The sequence below is a fragment of the Onychomys torridus genome, chromosome 4, assembly GCF_903995425.1.
Source record: "Onychomys torridus chromosome 4, mOncTor1.1, whole genome shotgun sequence".
In the NCBI taxonomy this organism is placed as follows: Eukaryota; Metazoa; Chordata; class Mammalia; order Rodentia; family Cricetidae; genus Onychomys; species Onychomys torridus.
In genome coordinates this window covers 84,591,623-84,609,237 of record NC_050446.1, presented here as the reverse complement: position 1 = coordinate 84,609,237, position 17,615 = coordinate 84,591,623, and the positions used below count along the sequence as shown (strand labels likewise).

At 40.0% G+C, this 17,615-nt stretch overlaps 2 protein-coding genes across 2 annotated transcripts in view; both read right to left on the bottom strand.

Annotated features, from left to right (window-relative positions):
- Nucleotides 1-2,905, bottom strand: part of Ccdc34 (coiled-coil domain containing 34) — a 31,059-nt gene extending 28,154 nt beyond the window's left edge. Inside the window, exon 1 of the mRNA XM_036184917.1 lies at nucleotides 2,495-2,905. Within this exon, the coding sequence (XP_036040810.1) occupies nucleotides 2,495-2,841 (347 nt within the window). The 5' untranslated portion in view covers nucleotides 2,842-2,905. The remainder of the gene's footprint in view (nucleotides 1-2,494) is intronic.
- Nucleotides 2,906-6,155: 3,250 nt separating this feature from the next.
- Lgr4 (leucine rich repeat containing G protein-coupled receptor 4) overlaps nucleotides 6,156-17,615 on the bottom strand; it is a 100,339-nt gene continuing 88,879 nt past the window's right edge. The window contains exons 12-18 of the mRNA XM_036183578.1: nucleotides 16,807-16,872; nucleotides 15,837-15,908; nucleotides 13,827-13,898; nucleotides 13,184-13,309; nucleotides 12,300-12,415; nucleotides 11,821-11,904; nucleotides 6,156-9,164 (exon numbers count right to left, since the gene is read on the bottom strand). Coding sequence (XP_036039471.1) covers nucleotides 7,888-9,164; nucleotides 11,821-11,904; nucleotides 12,300-12,415; nucleotides 13,184-13,309; nucleotides 13,827-13,898; nucleotides 15,837-15,908; nucleotides 16,807-16,872 — 1,813 coding nt within the window. The 3' untranslated portion in view covers nucleotides 6,156-7,887. The remainder of the gene's footprint in view (nucleotides 9,165-11,820; nucleotides 11,905-12,299; nucleotides 12,416-13,183; nucleotides 13,310-13,826; nucleotides 13,899-15,836; nucleotides 15,909-16,806; nucleotides 16,873-17,615) is intronic.

Sequence of the window (17,615 nt, the reverse complement as noted above, 5' to 3'; positions counted from 1 at the left end):
GATAAACAGAAATTTTTAAGATTCTCTTTCAACATTTTGTAAATTTGAAATTGTTTTAAGATACGAACTTACAAGGAAAATTACTCTTATCTATTATTATACGCTTTTCTGTTTTCTCTAAGCTTTGGTGCTGCAAATTGAACCCTGGGCCTGGAGCATACTAAGTAGACAGCATGAACTACAAAGAACTACACCCAACAGTTAATATCATGGTTGATTCCTTTACCAATTATTTTAGAGTGTCCATAACTCTCCTGTCTGGTGGTCTCCTGTAAGTCTCCATCCCATCATAGACATCTTCTGTAGCTCTTCTGGGCAAGGAAATCTAAGAGCTGAGCGACTTAGCTAGATGCACAAAGCTCACAAAACTTAGAGAAAGCTTAACAACCAGACTTCAGTGAAAGACTGCTCAGGTTCAAAACAGCTCCAGAGATGAGGCTGTTCTGTCTTTGTTGTTAACTTACTAGTTATGTGTACGTATGTGTCTGTATGTACATGTATGTGCACACGAGCACAGTGCCAACAGAGGCCAGAAGAGTGTGTCAGATGCCTTGAAGCTGAGTTACAGGCAGCTGTGGACGCTGGTACTGAGGTTACATCCCTTGTAACAACAATGTATGCTCTTGACTACTGCGCCTTCTCTACAGCCTCCTTTTTAAATGGTGTGTGTGTGTGTGTGTGTGTGTGTGACTGATGATTAAATCTAATGCTTAGATAGGCATTCTGCCAAACCCATCTCCTTCACTTCTAAAATCTAGTTTATTATATACTTAGTTTTGTATCTTTTATATTGTTCCTTCTAGCAAACAAAGGCCTTACCAACTGCTTTCCATAATTTTTTCTACCTCATAGATTCAGTTTACTCATTTTCCTGCTATTATTCATTTATTCACACCCTTATAGAATGTGTATTCTGGTAGGAAAGAGACCCCGTTGATGTATGAGTTATACACTTCCTTCTTTCTCAGTCTTGCAGAATGACCTTACCCTGTCCTATATCACCAAGTACCATCACATCTTCTTGGTAATAGAGCTCAGACCTTTCCTTGGGTTCCAGACTTCCTTCCATTCCTCTGACTATCAAAGTCAGTACAAAATCAATTCAATCATTTGCGCAGTCACCCTTCAGCCGCCCAATAAAAGTTCACTTCTCTTACAAACCTTAGTGAAGAGTACCAGCACCCTACCCAGTTACTGAAGCCAGAAATGCCCATTTTTTTAACTTCACATGCCCCCACATTCTACATGCACATGGCCACTTGGTATGTCATCTCGAGAGTCTTCGTTTCTCTTCGAGCCATCCTCTTCTCCAACCTGACAATCACTCTGAATAGAAATGGTCCCGCCTCTTTCTTTCAAACCACACTTAATCAGTGATATCCAGGCTCACCCCGTCAACGAATCCTTCTAGCAGCTCAGCGATACAAGTTCTTCAGTGAGTCCTTTACCTTCAGCATAAAATTCAAACTCCTGAGCAAGACACCCAGGAACTGTTTCCTTCTCTTTCAGCACACTGGTCCAGACTTCCTATTTCAGGCCTGCTGAACTGCAGGTTGATGAATGCGTCATACCAGTGTGCTGTCTATAGCTTTTCCCGAAAACTGAAATTCCTTTCTGCAGCAGCACGCTTTCCTGTCCGACTAGTCCCTTCAAAAAGGTTTATTTGTATTTATGTGTGTATATGTGTATGTGTGAGTTTATGTGCATCAAGTGCAAGCGCAGCTGCCAGCAGGGGACAGACGATGTCAGATCTTCTGGAACTAAAGTTATAGGTAATTGTGAAACACCTGAAGGAAGTACGTGGAACCGAACCTGGGTCCTCTGCACGAGCAGTTAGCACTCTTAGCCTCTGAGCTCTTTCTGTATTCAGATACAGTTTTGTTATTGGTGAAATGATTGATTGGGGCTTTCATTTTGATAGCAGAAGCCTTGTATATCTCGTTCATGGTCCCCTATACCCACACTAACCTGTGGCAAAACAGTAAATGTTTGCTGAATGAATCAATGTAAATAAAAATATTAAGATGGTGTTAATAACCCCCTTGATGAACATTCACTATTCCATTAAATGTTCCCGCAGAGTAAGAACATTACTGGCTGGCGACACTACTCAGCTCTTTGTATAAAAGCATCTACTTAGTACAACCTCGTACCTACTACACATTTTGACAAGCACTCTGGAGTCAACGATGTGGTTTTTGGGGGATTTTTAAAACTCCTGACAGCAAAGAAGCAAAGTGTGCTTGCTTCATTGTACAGTAAGTTTCCATGGAGAGTGAGACTACAATAATCAGTCTCAGGAAGAGGGACGAAGAATCATGGGACATCACTGGTCCTCTGTAAGAATTTGCCCAGCACTCCAGGATGGAGGTGCTTCGCAGCCTTTGAGTTGGAAGACAGGAGGCAGTGGGGGTGGGGATGGGCAGCAAAGGGTTCTGAGCACCATCTCTAGGGAGTCTTGACAAGGGCTGTGGGGGCCGGGCCTTGAGTTTACCTGGAGTGGCCCAGTAACTCCGTTCCTTCCAGGCTCTCCACCTTGGCCTCTGACTCACGGGCATCTTCGTCCACTGCCTCTTCACCCTCCCCTTCACTGTCATCCTCGCCAAACGGAAAGCTCTGGTGGCCCAGGGGAGACAACAGGGACAGGGTGGAGTTGCTGCAGCTCAGAGGCAGCGGCGACAAGCACTCAGTCACCACCACCTCCTCCAGCCCCGGGCCCTGGGAGTCCGCTATGAGGTCGGTGACAAAGCTCGAGGAAGGTCGGGGGCCCGGCCTGCAGCGGGCCACGAAGCGGGTGCACGGAACGGGAGAGACGGCCCGCCATGGCCCGGCCGCCTGCATGGGGACCGCCAAGTTCAAACGGCCCCAGCAGGGCCGGAGGCGCCTTCTCCCAGCAGGCGCCGCGCGCGGCCGTCGGCCAATCAGCGCCGAGCCTGTCCTGAGTTGTCATAGCGACGCTTGGAGACGCTTGGAGACTACAAGGCGCTTTTTCCCGGACCCGGGAGGGAGACTTCCGTACTCTGGGGCTGGAAGGTTCATCTCCGCGCCTCCCCCGGTCGCCCGCCAGGTCCTGGCGCCCTCCGGGCTACTATGTTTGCTGTGGTGTGTAGGCCAGTCGGTAGTCGACACGTGTCGGTGTCACTAAGGCAGAGCCTTTTAAAGGAAAAGGCAGAAGCGGGAAGCCATGATTATGGCTCATTTAGGGTCAGGATCATTAAAAAAAAAAGAAAAAAAAAAATTAGCAATCGTGATTAGTTTGTTTGTTTTTATTTTGTTTTGTTTTGACACCAGGCTGCATTCTAGCGAAGAGAACTTCATCCAAGCTAAGAATCCTCTTTGGGCATAGTCTTTCACTGTATTGGCAGCACCTGTCAACTTACAGTTTGTCAGGGCTTGTGAACTTTTTGGTCCTTTTAAAGCGTTTGTGTCCACACTCCATCATGTCCGAAACAGAGCAGATGATGAGCCAACTTTAAAATTCCTCATTAGGCATTTTTCTAGGGCCTCGAGGCACTTTTAGGGATTGGGGATCTAGATGAAGCACTCAAGGAAAAGTTGTCCTACTCTGAAACCGGGCTTGATATTCATACTCACTAAACTGCTTACACTTGTAAACACAGCTTTTGTCTGACTCCTAATGAACATTTCTGTCAGAAACAGCACAAGTGAAAAATGAGACTGACAGCATGCAACTTTAATGATCAAAGATACAAAATCTGATGAAATTTGTATCTGTAGACTTTTTCACACGGCAGTTAGATATGGTTAAAAAAAAAAAAAATACCAGAACCCACAGGTGAGGCAAAGGTTAGAGTGACTATAGCATGACGTGCTAGCAGGGTTATACAGCCCTGGGGTACAGCACTATTTTCTTCATGTTTTCAGTAAAAACAATGACACTGGAAGACAATTGTACAACTGACTAAGAAAAATGACTTAGTAGAATTATTTTTATGATCTACACCAGTTATTCAGTACTGGCATATCTAGTTTAAATCTTTTATCAGAAAACATCCTTAGTATCAGTAACTCAGAGACACTGAACTACCTACCTTACAGCTTCACAAAGACGGGAGCTTGAGAAACAATTTCCCAATACAAATAATGCAAAGATGTTGGGGAAGAGAAAGGAAATTGGTTTTGAACCAGTAGTTCTTCTCTTAATAAAATATACTAACACAAGCTGTTTGACCACAAAGACCTCCAAACCATTCTATCCCATTATCATATTTTGTTCATTAATCCTCAGCTCTACCTCAGGACCTGGTATCAATGGTAAACCCTTTTAAATCCTGGCAATTTCCCACATTAAACCTCCTGGTGTGAGAATCTTACATACTTCCTTTACCCCCTTAGTGTTTTATTAGAGCATTCTTGATACTCTTGGATCATTGTGCCACCAAGTGCATTACACTTTAGCAATACTGGAGCCTTGAACGCTACAAGGCAGTTACATGGCCTGCAGCTGTGGTTGTTTGAATGTAATAAGGTTCCACGAATGGTCCATTTTTACATTGCTTTTTGTTACTTGGGCTGAGAAGCAATAGTTGAGATTGGTAGGATTATATGAATTAGCGCCCCCCCCCTTAAATTACAGAGTACAGACTTAATAATGTCTTCTTGATATTCATTTGTTTTCACGTTAATCAGTTTTAATTGGTACGAGAACCTTCTGTAAAAGTGACTTTTGCTTAAAAATATGTAACTGTATTACAAAACTAATACCTTTGTTAGCCGTATGACAGTTTCATGGTATGGCTTTGAAAATGTCTCTCTTCACATACTGAAGTATTAACAGATGAAGTATTATGATGTTTTAGCTTGCCTCAATAATTCAAGAGGCAGAGGGATTGAAGGGGTTTAGTGAATGTGAAGATGCAAGATTTATTGTGTGCTAAGGACAACTGTTAAAGTTGTAGTAGGTACTTGGTGAAAGGTGTAGGTGAGGGGTAATTAATTATACTGTGCTTTCTGCTATAGAGAAACCAACATTCAGAGTTTAACATAACCTCACACTACATCCAGAATTAGGTTGAATGGGACTAAGGGTATGACTTAGTAAAGTGCCTACCTCGCAAGCATGAGGACCTGAATTCAATCCCCAGCACCCATGTAAAACTGCTGGGTGTAGTGGCAGAAGCTTGGGTTAGTCAGTCTAGCTAATCAGCTAGTCTAGCCTAACCAGTGAATTTCAAACTAATAAGAGAACCTCTCCCAATGGAGGTGGACAGCTTCCCTGAGGATGTCTCCTGCATACACCCACACATAAGATAAAATATAAACAGAGAGAATTGGGTTCAGGTTTGGATGGTGTGTGTTTCAAGGATTTACTGAAATTGGCTGTGGTTTATTTGTTTATTTATTTATTTATTTGTCTTCTCTTGTGAAAAAGGAGGGCTTTCCTAAGCATCTAGGCAAGTGATGGCCTTTAGTGTCCTGCAGGTTGTTAATCATTTGTCTGTAAATAAATATCTAATTAATAGGGTCCTCTTAAGTATCACAATTTGTTTTCAACTATGGTTCAGATTTGGGATAGAACTTTACGTCTAAATCTCAGTACAGTCTCCTAGACTTTTATAGATAGCATGAAAATTGTGTTTTCCAGTGGTTATTTCCAACAACTCTTCTAATATTCACTACTTAAAAAGTTTAGTATCCTACCAGGTGGCAGTTGCACATGCCTTTAATCCCAGCTTTCGGGAGGCTGAGCCAGGCAGATCTCTGTGAGTTCCAGGCCAGCCTGGTCTACAGAGTGAGAGATCCAGGACAGGCACCAAAACTACACAGAGAAACCCTGTATCGAAAAACAAAAAACAAACAAAACAAAACAAATTTAAGTATCCCATGTGTAATACTAAGTACACTCAGTAATATATCTAGTTACAAATTAAGAAATATTAGACTGCTTTCTAGAAACTTGTAATCATTTAAAACACTGTGTACAATGCTATATTGAATAATGTCTAGCACAGTTTACCACACACTTTATATAGCTGTTATTCTATTTTTGTTTTACTTTGTTTTGTTTAGGACACAGTTTCTCTACATAGCCCTGGCTGACCTGGAACTTTGCCTTCCAACTGCTGGGATTAAAGGCATGTTCCACCGTGATTGGCCTATTTCTTAAAAGAACAAAGTGAACAGTTTTCAATAACTTGAATTTTCGGAAGAAAGCCTTTAATTAGGATTTTCTTACCAAGTTATGATTTAATATTTATCAGATGTGTAAATATACAAACATTTTATTTAAGCTGTAAATAGATGACCTTACAAAATTACAACACACAGTAAATAAATCCCTCCCACATTTTATACAAACTACATGATTTCAATATACAAAGATTCTGTTTTTATTCCACTGACAATTTACAACCAAGACTATTTACAATGCAAAAAAACCAAAATAAAACAAAACAAAAAAACAAAAACCACACACAAAAACACATATATAAACCACAATTTAACATTCTGCTACTGGCAGTCACTATAGTTTAGGAGGTAGCTTTAATTAAACGAAATGAACAGAAGCCACATTTCCCAACTTGTGTTCTAAAAATAATTTACATGAGATAAAAATTCATCATATGCACAGTATATACAGTTTAATCATCAAACTGCAATCTAGCTTAAGTGTTTATTTAACCAGGCAATGGGTTTGCTACTGACTTAACCCAGTGTTAAGCCTCCTTATAGGAACACATCAGAAGTTTATAGGTAAGAATCAAGTCAATTAAAAAACTTTAAAGACACAGGACAAGCTTTGATCTCCCCACTCTTACTATGTGTCTTGTTTAACCAAAGCATAGCAACTGAGCTATGGGATGGGCTTTAAAAAAATTGCTGGATGGGAAAAAACATATGGAAGTTTTCATATACCATCACAGGAGACTCTAGCTCACTAAAAGATAAATGTAAGTGCTTTGTGACTACTACCAATTTCTTCCAATTAAATGAAATTACCCAAATTTACTTCCTGTGTAATCCAAACACACCAACAAAACTGGAAATGTCAGTGCAGCCAATGACATTAGGAAGTATCTGTTAATGGGAACATCACATAAAGCCATCAAACCCCTTGATTACTATTAAAATCTCAATATTACTTAGTAGTTAGTCATCTCTCCTAAGCCCACATAGCAATTCGCTTTTTACTTTGTCCTAGGACCTGACCGTAAAACACTGAGGGGAAAAAAATCACCGTGATTTCATCAAAGCAATGTATAATGAACAAAAACAAGTGTTTTGCTATTTTTTAAAAAAATCTAACAGCTGTTAATATTGTCTTTAAAACATCTTCAGGTTTTAGATTTAAAAATCATTTGAACAAAACCTTTGATTTACGGACACAGAAAAAACATGAAGGTAATGCCGGTTTGAATTCTCACAGCTCTAGCTGGGAGACATCCCTTTTTTGGCCCTGAAGTAAGTCGTCCTGAGATTAATGATGAAACATTAGGTAAAATTAGAAGACTTTTGCTCAGTTTTATAAATTCACATTTTCAATTAAAAAATATTAACAGCTGTCCTTTATCTTGTGCTTAATTCAGAAATAGTTTGAACTTTGCACCTGATGAATCAGAAAAAAAAAAAAAAACCCAAAACATTTTATATTGCTATGCCATACAGCAAATAATTTTTAAGTTGTATTTATTTCAATTGGTCTACACATCGCCGGGGCATTGCATTTTTTTCAACAATATATAATTTAGGCACCCATTCTTCACAAATGTCTGGTTTGAGAAATAAACTGCCACCTTCCTCCTCTTCTGAGTGATACCAGGCAGTGATTACAGAAGTGCTTCCCAGATGAAAGGTCAAAAGACAGACAGCTCACTCTATGAGCACTGTGATTTGGTTGATGGGGGAAATGGTTACAGACACAGTAGTTCAGTCTCTGACTCTTGGTAGATTATAAGCATAGCGTACCAGAGGGAATCCACGACTCTGGTAGAAGCAGGCTCGTCCACAGGCCTGCACCTGGTCAGAACTGTCTGAGACAAAGGAATCTTCTTCATCTGCATAGTCAGAGTGGGCTGACTGTGTGCCACAGTCAGACCAATAGCCCTCTGGTCTTTGGCAAGAGGCCACTGTCAACACAGGACAACTGTGTGATTTTATTAAGTGTTTGCAGGATACTGGTTTTGTCAAAAGAAATGACTCACAACAGTCGCACACGGTCAGGTTACCCTGCAAGTGGGAATACATGCCACAGTCATAGTAGAAATCCTGTTCTCCACAACCACCTTGGCTGCTGATGGACACCGAAACAGATCCGTGTTTCCTGGTAATGCGCCGTCTCAGTAGCTTCCAGTCTTCTTTAAACTTTGGGTTGAAGAAAACATACAGGACCGGATTCAGGCAAGCGGGCAATGGGAAGAATATCAGTGTAACAGACTTCATTATTTCGGGGCTGATAGAGATCGCCGTGATCAATGGTGCAAATGAGAAAAATGCAACAGGGCAGAAAAAGATGCAGTTGGTGAAGATCAGCCAAGCAACGTGCTTAATCACGCTAGACTGTGAGTTTTCTGACAGATCTTCTTTCTCCAAGTTGCAATACAGTTTAGTGTAGATAATGGCCATTAATAAAAATGCTAGCGAGTTTAACAGCACTAAGGTCACAGTAAATCCTAATGATGGGGTTTCTCCTGTAGGAAATGGCAAGCACAAGGGGGATGCAGAATATTCCCCTCCATGGAAAAGGGGAAAGCAGCCTGCTATGGCAGCACCCAGGAAAGCTACGAAGGCAGCGACCCGAAACTGTTTAAGGTGACTGCTCTTCCCGTTTTTCATTATTTCCTTTGCAGATAAGCTTCTCTCCACGGCTGCCAGCATTAAGAGGAATACGGCGCTCTCTGAGGAGAAGACCGCCAGAGACCCAGCTACCTTGCAGCCACTGCCAGTCTCCCACCAAATGCCAAATTCTGCAAATCGGCCCCAAGACACAGCATCAAGAAAAGTAAGGATGCCAGTATAGATGCCCATAAGTAAGTTAGACACAGAAATCAAGCCTATGAAGAGTGTGGAGGCAGGCAGTGACGAGCAAGATGCAAACACTGTGACAATGACCAGCAGGTTGAAAAGCAAGGCAACCAGGAAAATGAACCACACTGTAAGGCGGATCATCCAGCTCCCCAGTAGATATTCACAGGGCTTGAAAGCACCTAGAATGGAGAAAGAAAGGGTATAATGAAAGACAGCTGGAGAACACCGTGGATCACACGGTCTGCCTTAGCAATGAAATCCAGAATAAGCCTGCCAACTGCAAAATCAAACATTACCACTTCTGAGATATTATAGTCACAGACTAGCTCACTTAAAAAATAAATTGCCCTTAATTTTTGAAATTAAATATCTGGTAAGGTCATATGGAGATAACTGAAAGAAAATTTCACTTTATGTAAAATTAACACAGGTAGCACAATGTCTAGCAAATAAAAGGTACTTGGTCCAAATACTGAACTCTGTAATCAGAGTTGTATCTTGCTGTCTTTCCTCTCAGACTCTACAGACCCCATCCTAACCCTTGTGGACATAATGCCTGTTTCATAGATATGTGCAGCTTACATAGAACCACATGCTTAATATACTTAAGCAGCTGCCAAGTATATTAGTAATTTCAGTAAAAACTAACCCCCCCCTTTTTTTTCCTAGTCTCTACATACAACCATGTATGTATGTATGCATATTTCTTTAACACATTTCTGCCCATTTCTCATGGCTTTCAAAGGCAACCTGAAAAGGCAGATTAAGATAGGTACAGCTAATCTGATCTTCAAAGAAATTGACATTTGAAAGCCTTTAATTGACTTGACAAAGGTTACTCACTAAGCTAATATAGCTAAGATTAAATCATACAGATATTATTTATAACTAAACAGACTAGGTTTCAATGAATACTCACTTAGTAGCTGAACTGTTCCCCCCCCTTCCTTTTCCTTGATGGGGTCTTCCTATGCTCTAGCTCTTCTGGAATTTGCTGTATAGACCAAGCCAACATAGAACTCACAGATATCAGCCTGATTCTGCCTCCCAAATGCTGGAATTCAAGGTATAAGCCATCGTTCTGGCTGAATTATTTATCTTAGTTATTAATTTTCACATGCTAATTATATCACAAATAATAAGTGTTTGGTTTAAAATTCAAAATAAAAAAAATTGACTATGAAGCTGAACAAAACTATATACTGTAGCTGGTTAAAGGCATATTTTATTTCCCTAAGCAGTCATGGAAATTTATACATCCAATAAAGTATCTTATTTTTAAACAGTATTTTTTAAAATTATATTTGTATTTATATATTTTGCATTTAGAGGGTATGCATGCCACAGTGCATGCATGGAAGTCAGAGGACAACTTGCTAGCCTTGATTCTCTCCTTCCACCATGTATATCTGGGGGTTGAACTTAGGTCCTCAGACTTAGCAGTAAGTCTCCTTACCCTCTCAGCCATTTCATCACCCCCATCTTAATCATATCAAGTCAATTCTATACAGTTTTTGATTTCCACATAACATAAACTTTTGAAATTGTGTTATACTACCCTCAGGGTGTTCTACACAAAAGCACTTTATTGCCTTTATTCCTGAATCAGAACTCAGCCCTCTATAAAAAGAAGAGCAGAGCTGGCCAAGGTGGAGCACACCTTCCATCAGCAGTCAGGTGATTTCTGAGTTTGCAGCCAGCCTGGTCTACACAGTGAGTTCCAGGCAAACCAGAGATATATAATGAGATCCTGTCTCAAAACAAAACAAAACAAACAAACAAAAACAACAACAAAACAACCACCACCAACACAAGCTGGAAGAGGGCTCTTCTGGCAAGAATGCCATCCTTTGGCAACTGTTTCTCAGATGGGTAGGGCCACTTCCCTAGCAACTGGACTCTGTCCTTGGAAGCCTACTGCTTCCTGCATCTGATTCCACAGAAGGATCTGGATTCGACTTCAGACTGCTTCTATCTTGGCATATCTGTCAGTATGTATGTGTTTCTATAGCTCAGCTGGGGAGAAATCTATCTTTTTTGGTAGGTTAGGCAGATTATGCCATAATAACAACAACCAAATATGCGACACCAGTTTAATAACTTTCACAAACCTAATAAAATAAAGGAAGTAAGTCAGAAAAAAAATAAGACGGACTGTGGTGGTGTCACATGCACTCAGTAGGCAGAGGCAGGCAGATCTCTGTGAGTTCGAGGCCAGCCTGGTCTGTAGAGTGAGTTCCCAGGCATCCAGGATTGTTACACAGAGAATCCCTGTCTCTAAAAACATTAAAAAGAGGAGCTAGGAAGACAGCTCAGCTGGTTAAAATGCCTGCTGCACAAGAACATGGACCAGAGTTTAGATCTCCAACATTCTCATAAAAAGCCTGGCACAGAGGCATGCGTCTGTTTCTCCAGCACTAGAGAAGGTGGTGGTAGACAGGTGGATCCCTCCAGTTCACTGGCCAGTTGGTCTAGCTAAATCAATGCATTCCAGGTTCAGTAAGGGACCCTGACTCAAAAAATATGGTGGCATAAATGAAGACACCTGATATTGACCTCTGGCCTACACACACACACACACACACACACACACACACACACACACACACACACACACACTGCACACAGCCACTTGAGCACATCTCTGCTGAACACTGAAGTAACTTTCTGAACTGGTTCTCCAAAGAGCATTAGGCTGCATTTGAACAATGGCTTTCATCAGGTCTTCTAATCCCTCCCCTACCAATAGCTATCACATCCATCCCCAGACATTTATGTCTATTTATCCAGTGTTACTTAACATGAGAAATTACAGCCACAGAGGTTGGGCACTACCTGTTGAAGGTGTACAGTGGATAATTATTTGGCTATGTTCTTCATTTTCAGCAGTGCTGGTGACATTTGCTGCATCAGCGGCACCTGAATACAAAATAAAGTACATCAAATTCAAAAGACACACAGTTCAAAAGGAGCAAATTTCCTCTACAATGTTTTTTTTTTATTTTTTATTTATGTGACTAATACAAGATTAGCTTATATGAGGCTTGATAGCATTAAAGATGCCTGTAAAAAGTACTGGGGGGAGGGAGCTAGGGGAATGGGGAGGGCATTAGGGTTGGATATGAACAAGATACATTATATAAATATATGAAATTGTCAAAGAATACATAAAATATTCCATTTTTATGTATGTAACACAGTAAATGCTACTTTCCTCACAGATTTCCTTCTGATCCTTTCCAAATTGATTACAACACAGACAGGTTGATTAATGCCTTAGGGAGGTGTCTATTTCTCAGAGTGGACACACTTGCCTTTCTCCTTTGTTACACTGTGGTCTTGGAGGCTGTTATCTTCTGTGTTTAAATTTGCATAGGAGTCACACCCCCAAAATGCACAACACTGATAAGCATATGGTACTGATAGAGACCTGCAAAAAGAATTGTAAAACACACATTGAATACCAGATTTGCAGACAGGACTTAAGTCCTGCAAAAACACTGAACCCAGCCAAGGCACCAGAAACACCTGGCATATGCCTTCAGTTGGCTATGCATCCTCCCCAGACCAGTTTCCTCATCTATGAAAAGAGTTCTGGTAAACCTCAAGAACACAGCTGGAGAGCCCCCCTTTTATGAGTTGTTTCTTAATGTCTGGATGCAAATCAAGTCGTATGTTAAAAATTTCATAACCATGCAGCAATCGAAATTTCTTAGTGATCCTTTAATATGTGTCTGAAGCATAGGAAATGGATAGTTTATTTAAAATCAGTACCCCAGGTCATCTGTAGCTTTGTTCATATAAACAAAGTGAATATGCTCAAGCTCTTTGCTCATCTAATGAACCCCTACAAATCTGCAGTCTCTAGGACAGGTGGTGGCACTGTGCCAGCTTCCTGTCAGTTCACACTTGGGATATTTCCAGTATCTTGTTGCTAATGACAAGTCCATTAAAAAAAAAAATCTGACAAACATCTTTATGAGAATATCCAGAGCTTAATTCATGCTCTTGACAACTATGAGATAGTGTTCAGGTTCTATTTTCACCAAATTTACAAGGATAGAGGTAGAAAATACTCCTAAATTACAACCTACCAGAAAAATCTGGAAACCACAGGGGAAGAGAAAAAAATAGGAGGCTCAGTAATTTGGGGCCTACCATAACTAACAGAAGGAAGAGTGGGCCCAAACAAACACACCTGAGGTTAGCAAAGTCTCTTGCTGCCAAGGCATCTTTCAGCTTGAAGTTGCCTACAAGTTTTAGTTGATTGAGCCCATTCAGGCCTTCCGTAGGAAGTGAAGTTAATTCATTGAAACTTATATCCCTGAAATGTGAAAAACACTTCAAGTTAACTCTCTAAGACACAAATCACATGCAAAGCTCTCCATCGGGCTTCTAAGACAGTTCAGCTGGTAGGGACACTGTGAAGCCTGACAACCTGAGTTCAATCTCCCGACTCCATAGTAGGAGAGAACTCACCCCCAAAGTTGTCTTTTAACCTTTCCGTGCACGTTGTGACATGTACACATGTGCACATGTGTGCACAGTCACACACAGAATACATGTAAAAACAAGATCAAAGAAAAATCTATGCATATACATTAACATCATAAATATTAGATAGTTATGATTATATAATTTCATCTTATGTATATTATTAGATAACTCAAATGAAGCTTGGAAGTGTTAAAAAGATAGATCTAGCATAGCTCTTGACACCTAAGAAGCTGTTACCACATCATCACAGCTTAGCACTTCTATAAGGAAAGAACTAGAGAATATTCTGATGTAACCGCAGATTTTTGTAGACCATTTACCCCTTATGAAACTGCATTACTTACAGGTTGGTGATTGTCCCAAGCTTCGCAAAAGCTCCACTGTGAATTTCACTGATTAGGTTCCTACTCAGATCTCTGCAATTACAAGGGCAAGATGTTAATGATTTCAAATAAACACTCCAGCCAGCCAGTCACTCAGACTACACGGTACAATCTGAGGTTGTAACACAGCATCCTGTAAGCAGACCTTCCATCTTGCCTAACAACATTTCTCAGATGTTTACAGTCACTGCCTCTCTTACAACAGTCTTCCCTGTCGCATTGACTGTAGCTGGCAACTCTTTCAAACCAGTTGTGAATTTTCTCACTTTATTATTCTGGCACCAGTTCCAAATCAGCACCGATACGATATCACCTTTGACACTGTTAACCAGGGCAGGAAACGCCCAATTCCTGACAAAGCTTAAAAAATATAAATAAATAAAATAAATGGGCTTCATATCGTTTGCCTTCTCAAAGCCAAGAGAAGACTAATAATCAATAAGCAAACAAGAGTGCTCAAAAGAGCTTCCGATATCATTCTTTCTCAAAGCAGGAAATAAAACTCCTATCAATGTTAGAGCTAGCCCTACTTACTGGACACACCCGGAAACATTCTGATACCATAGCATTAACAAACCAGACAAATAGTGTCACCTTTAAACTGGATGTTAACATAATTAATAGTAAGTTAAAAACACATGTCCTGGATAACAGAAACTCATGAAATGACCAGCTTTCAGTTGTCATTTATCAATGTTTTAAATGTGATGGCAGATAGGAGCTGCCCCTGTCCCCTGGAGAATGAACTCAAGAGCCTTGTGTCTAGGAGGCAGATGCAATGCCACTAAGCCACAACTCCAGCCTGTTTCATTTCTTAAAGGGAACCCACTAGAAAAGCAGATTCAATAGATGTAATTTCTCCTCAGTGTCAATTTTTCAAACCTTTTCTATATTTAAAAATGATGCATTAATTGAGTCCATTATATTTTCTGTTCTTAGTCACCTCCATATTCCTAGGCTTAGTAGAGCGCCAGGCAAAAGTATGTATTTAAATTTAAATGTTTTAAATGGGTACATCTGCTTCATATGACTATATTTAACAAGACAGGTACTCCAGAACAAGGCCAGCAAACTTCTCTTGGTAGAATGCCAAAGAGTAGATCTTTTCATCTTCTGGGTTTTTTGTTTGTTTGTTTGTTTTGTTTTGTTTTTTTTCTGCTACTGCTCAATTGTACCACAGCCTGAGAAGAGCAGCTTAAATCAACATTTCCCCAAGAGGCCCGCCTGTGTTTCCACAATCTTCATAACTACAAGAGGCAAGCTGCAGACAGCACACAGGTTGGGGTCGGCCTACCCTTACTCTAATGAAGCTCCAAACTCACTCTACTTGAAAACAAACGAGTATAAACATTTCACTGGCTGAGGACCAATATCATAAATGAGCTATGATGAAAAGTACCAAAAGTAGATTGTAAAGTCTAAATGATGTTTTTAAAATATCAAGCATCTTTGAAGTGTTATTAGTAACATGGAAATCATTGTGACAGTTTTCACTGTCAACCTGACAGAATACGGAATCACTTCAGAAGGGAGTGTCAATGGGGGACCGGCTATCAGGCTGGCCTCTGGGTGTACTCATAGGGGATTCTCTTGGTTACATCAACTCAGGTGTGAAGAACCACTCACTGAGGGTGTACCGTGTCCTAGGTAGAGGACCCTAGCCTGTAGAGAGTGGAGAAGACTAGCAGGTCAGGTATCCATTAACATCTCTCTGTCCTGGACTATGATGTAATGTGACCTGGACTGTGATGTCATATGATCTAGATTGTGATGTCATGTGACTAGCCTCTTACAGTCCCTGCCACCTTGACTTTCCTATAGTAACCAAAACCTGGAATTCTGAGCCAAAGAAATCTCTTCTTCCTTTTATCAGGATATTTTACCACAGCAGAAGGAAACTGAAGACAATCATGAAATGTAAATTTATAGCTTGACAAAGGTTTTGTCTTTAATAATCAGAGACAAACTTACAGAATCCTTAGGGATGATAGGCCTTGAAAAGTGTTTTCCTTTATTAGGTAGATTTGATTACGCTGCAATGAACTAAAAAATAAATAAAAAATGGGGGAAGAGAGGGAAGGTAGAGAGAGATTAACAAACAAGAAAGAAAATTCTATGTTGAAAAGTAATATTCTCTGTGAAGTTTTTTACAAATTTAAATATTTATTACACTGATCTTGTTGAAAGTAAAAAATGTAATTTCTTTATCTACAAAATTAAAAATTAGACTAACTGATATTCTCCCTCAAGTTATACTGGGAGTTAACTGGTACCCCATCTAAATTCCCACAGATCTTACTCAGATACGAGAGAAGAAAGATGACTAGTGAGAAAAAATTTGACAACTGGCATGGCAGGCAGCATAGGAAGGAAAAGTGGGGGAGAAAAGAGGAAGAGGAGGAGGGGGAGGAGGAGGGGGAGACAATTAATACCTCAGGCATACTGGAAACTAGTATTCAGATCTGTTCCCCTCAGTAGCCAGAATCTGTTTTTCTGTTTTCTGATATAACTGCCCTCCCCTTATAACATCTATAAAATGTCTAATAGATAGAATGTCTAATAGAAGAATAAATACACCTTCTCCTAGGCAGGAAATCAAAATTGTTAGACAGCAGAATTAGTTCTATTTCTAGGAACACAACCTCAAATTATTGACATTCTAGAACTAATGAACCAGAGAAAAACCTCTATAACCAAACTTAAATTACGCCATAACAGAAACATAAAAATTGGATAAATTCATTTCAAGGAACATCTCCCGGGTAACAGAAAAATTTCCCAGTGTTACAAAACATGAAAGACACAGTAACACTTCAGACACAAGAACATTTTATTTACAGGAACTATATGAACCTCTGATTTCTTGCAACAATTCATTATAGGAAACGATCAGTGAATAGTATACCGCAAAATAAAACAGCTAAGTCAAAAGCCAACTTACATTTCTTCCAATGCGTGACAACCATTGAAACTTGGCAGGTCTCTTATGTTGTTGTAGGACAAGTCCCTAAAAACAACAGAACACTGAATGCCACTGTTAAAACACTGCCGGAAGAGCACTGTGCAGAGGAGGAGCACGGGAAGCAGCAGCATGAAGGACTTCCAAAGAGGAGAGCTGGCAAGAAAAACACGCTGTGCTTTCCATGACATGCCCTGATAAACCCAAGACTGGAGACTTATAAAGTTAAAGAACACAGTGTTGAGTGTAAACAATATAAAACACGCTAAAATACATTAAATTCTGCAACACATATAAAATATAATGTGCATAAAGTCTGTGTTGAGTAGTAAAGCTATAGATTTTTGGAAAATTTATATTTTCTAATACATATTCACGTTATATATTATGCTGTTCTTTAACTAAAAGGCTTTGCTACATCTTTTAGATCATGTATATGAAATTATGTCAGAGTAGTTAGCATTTGGTGCCGCTGGGTTTTCCCCAATCGCACTCCTCATGTGTAAGTTAGGAAGTCCACTATAACATGTAACACTCAGTCAATCCATCATTTATTTTGTTATTATCTCCTTTAAGCACTTACAAATCAGGATCTAATTGTTTTTTTCTGCTGAGAGTTCTATGCCTTCACTTTTAATTTCTAGGTCAGCATACAAATTTGAGAAAGCTACAATTAGTTCATTCTTAACTCAAGAAAGCAATGTTGTGTAATCTGCTTAGTTATGAAAGAAAGAGAAAATGGGGGGGGGGCAGAGGGGCGATGCCCAAGGGGATCAAAACCACTAATTAGT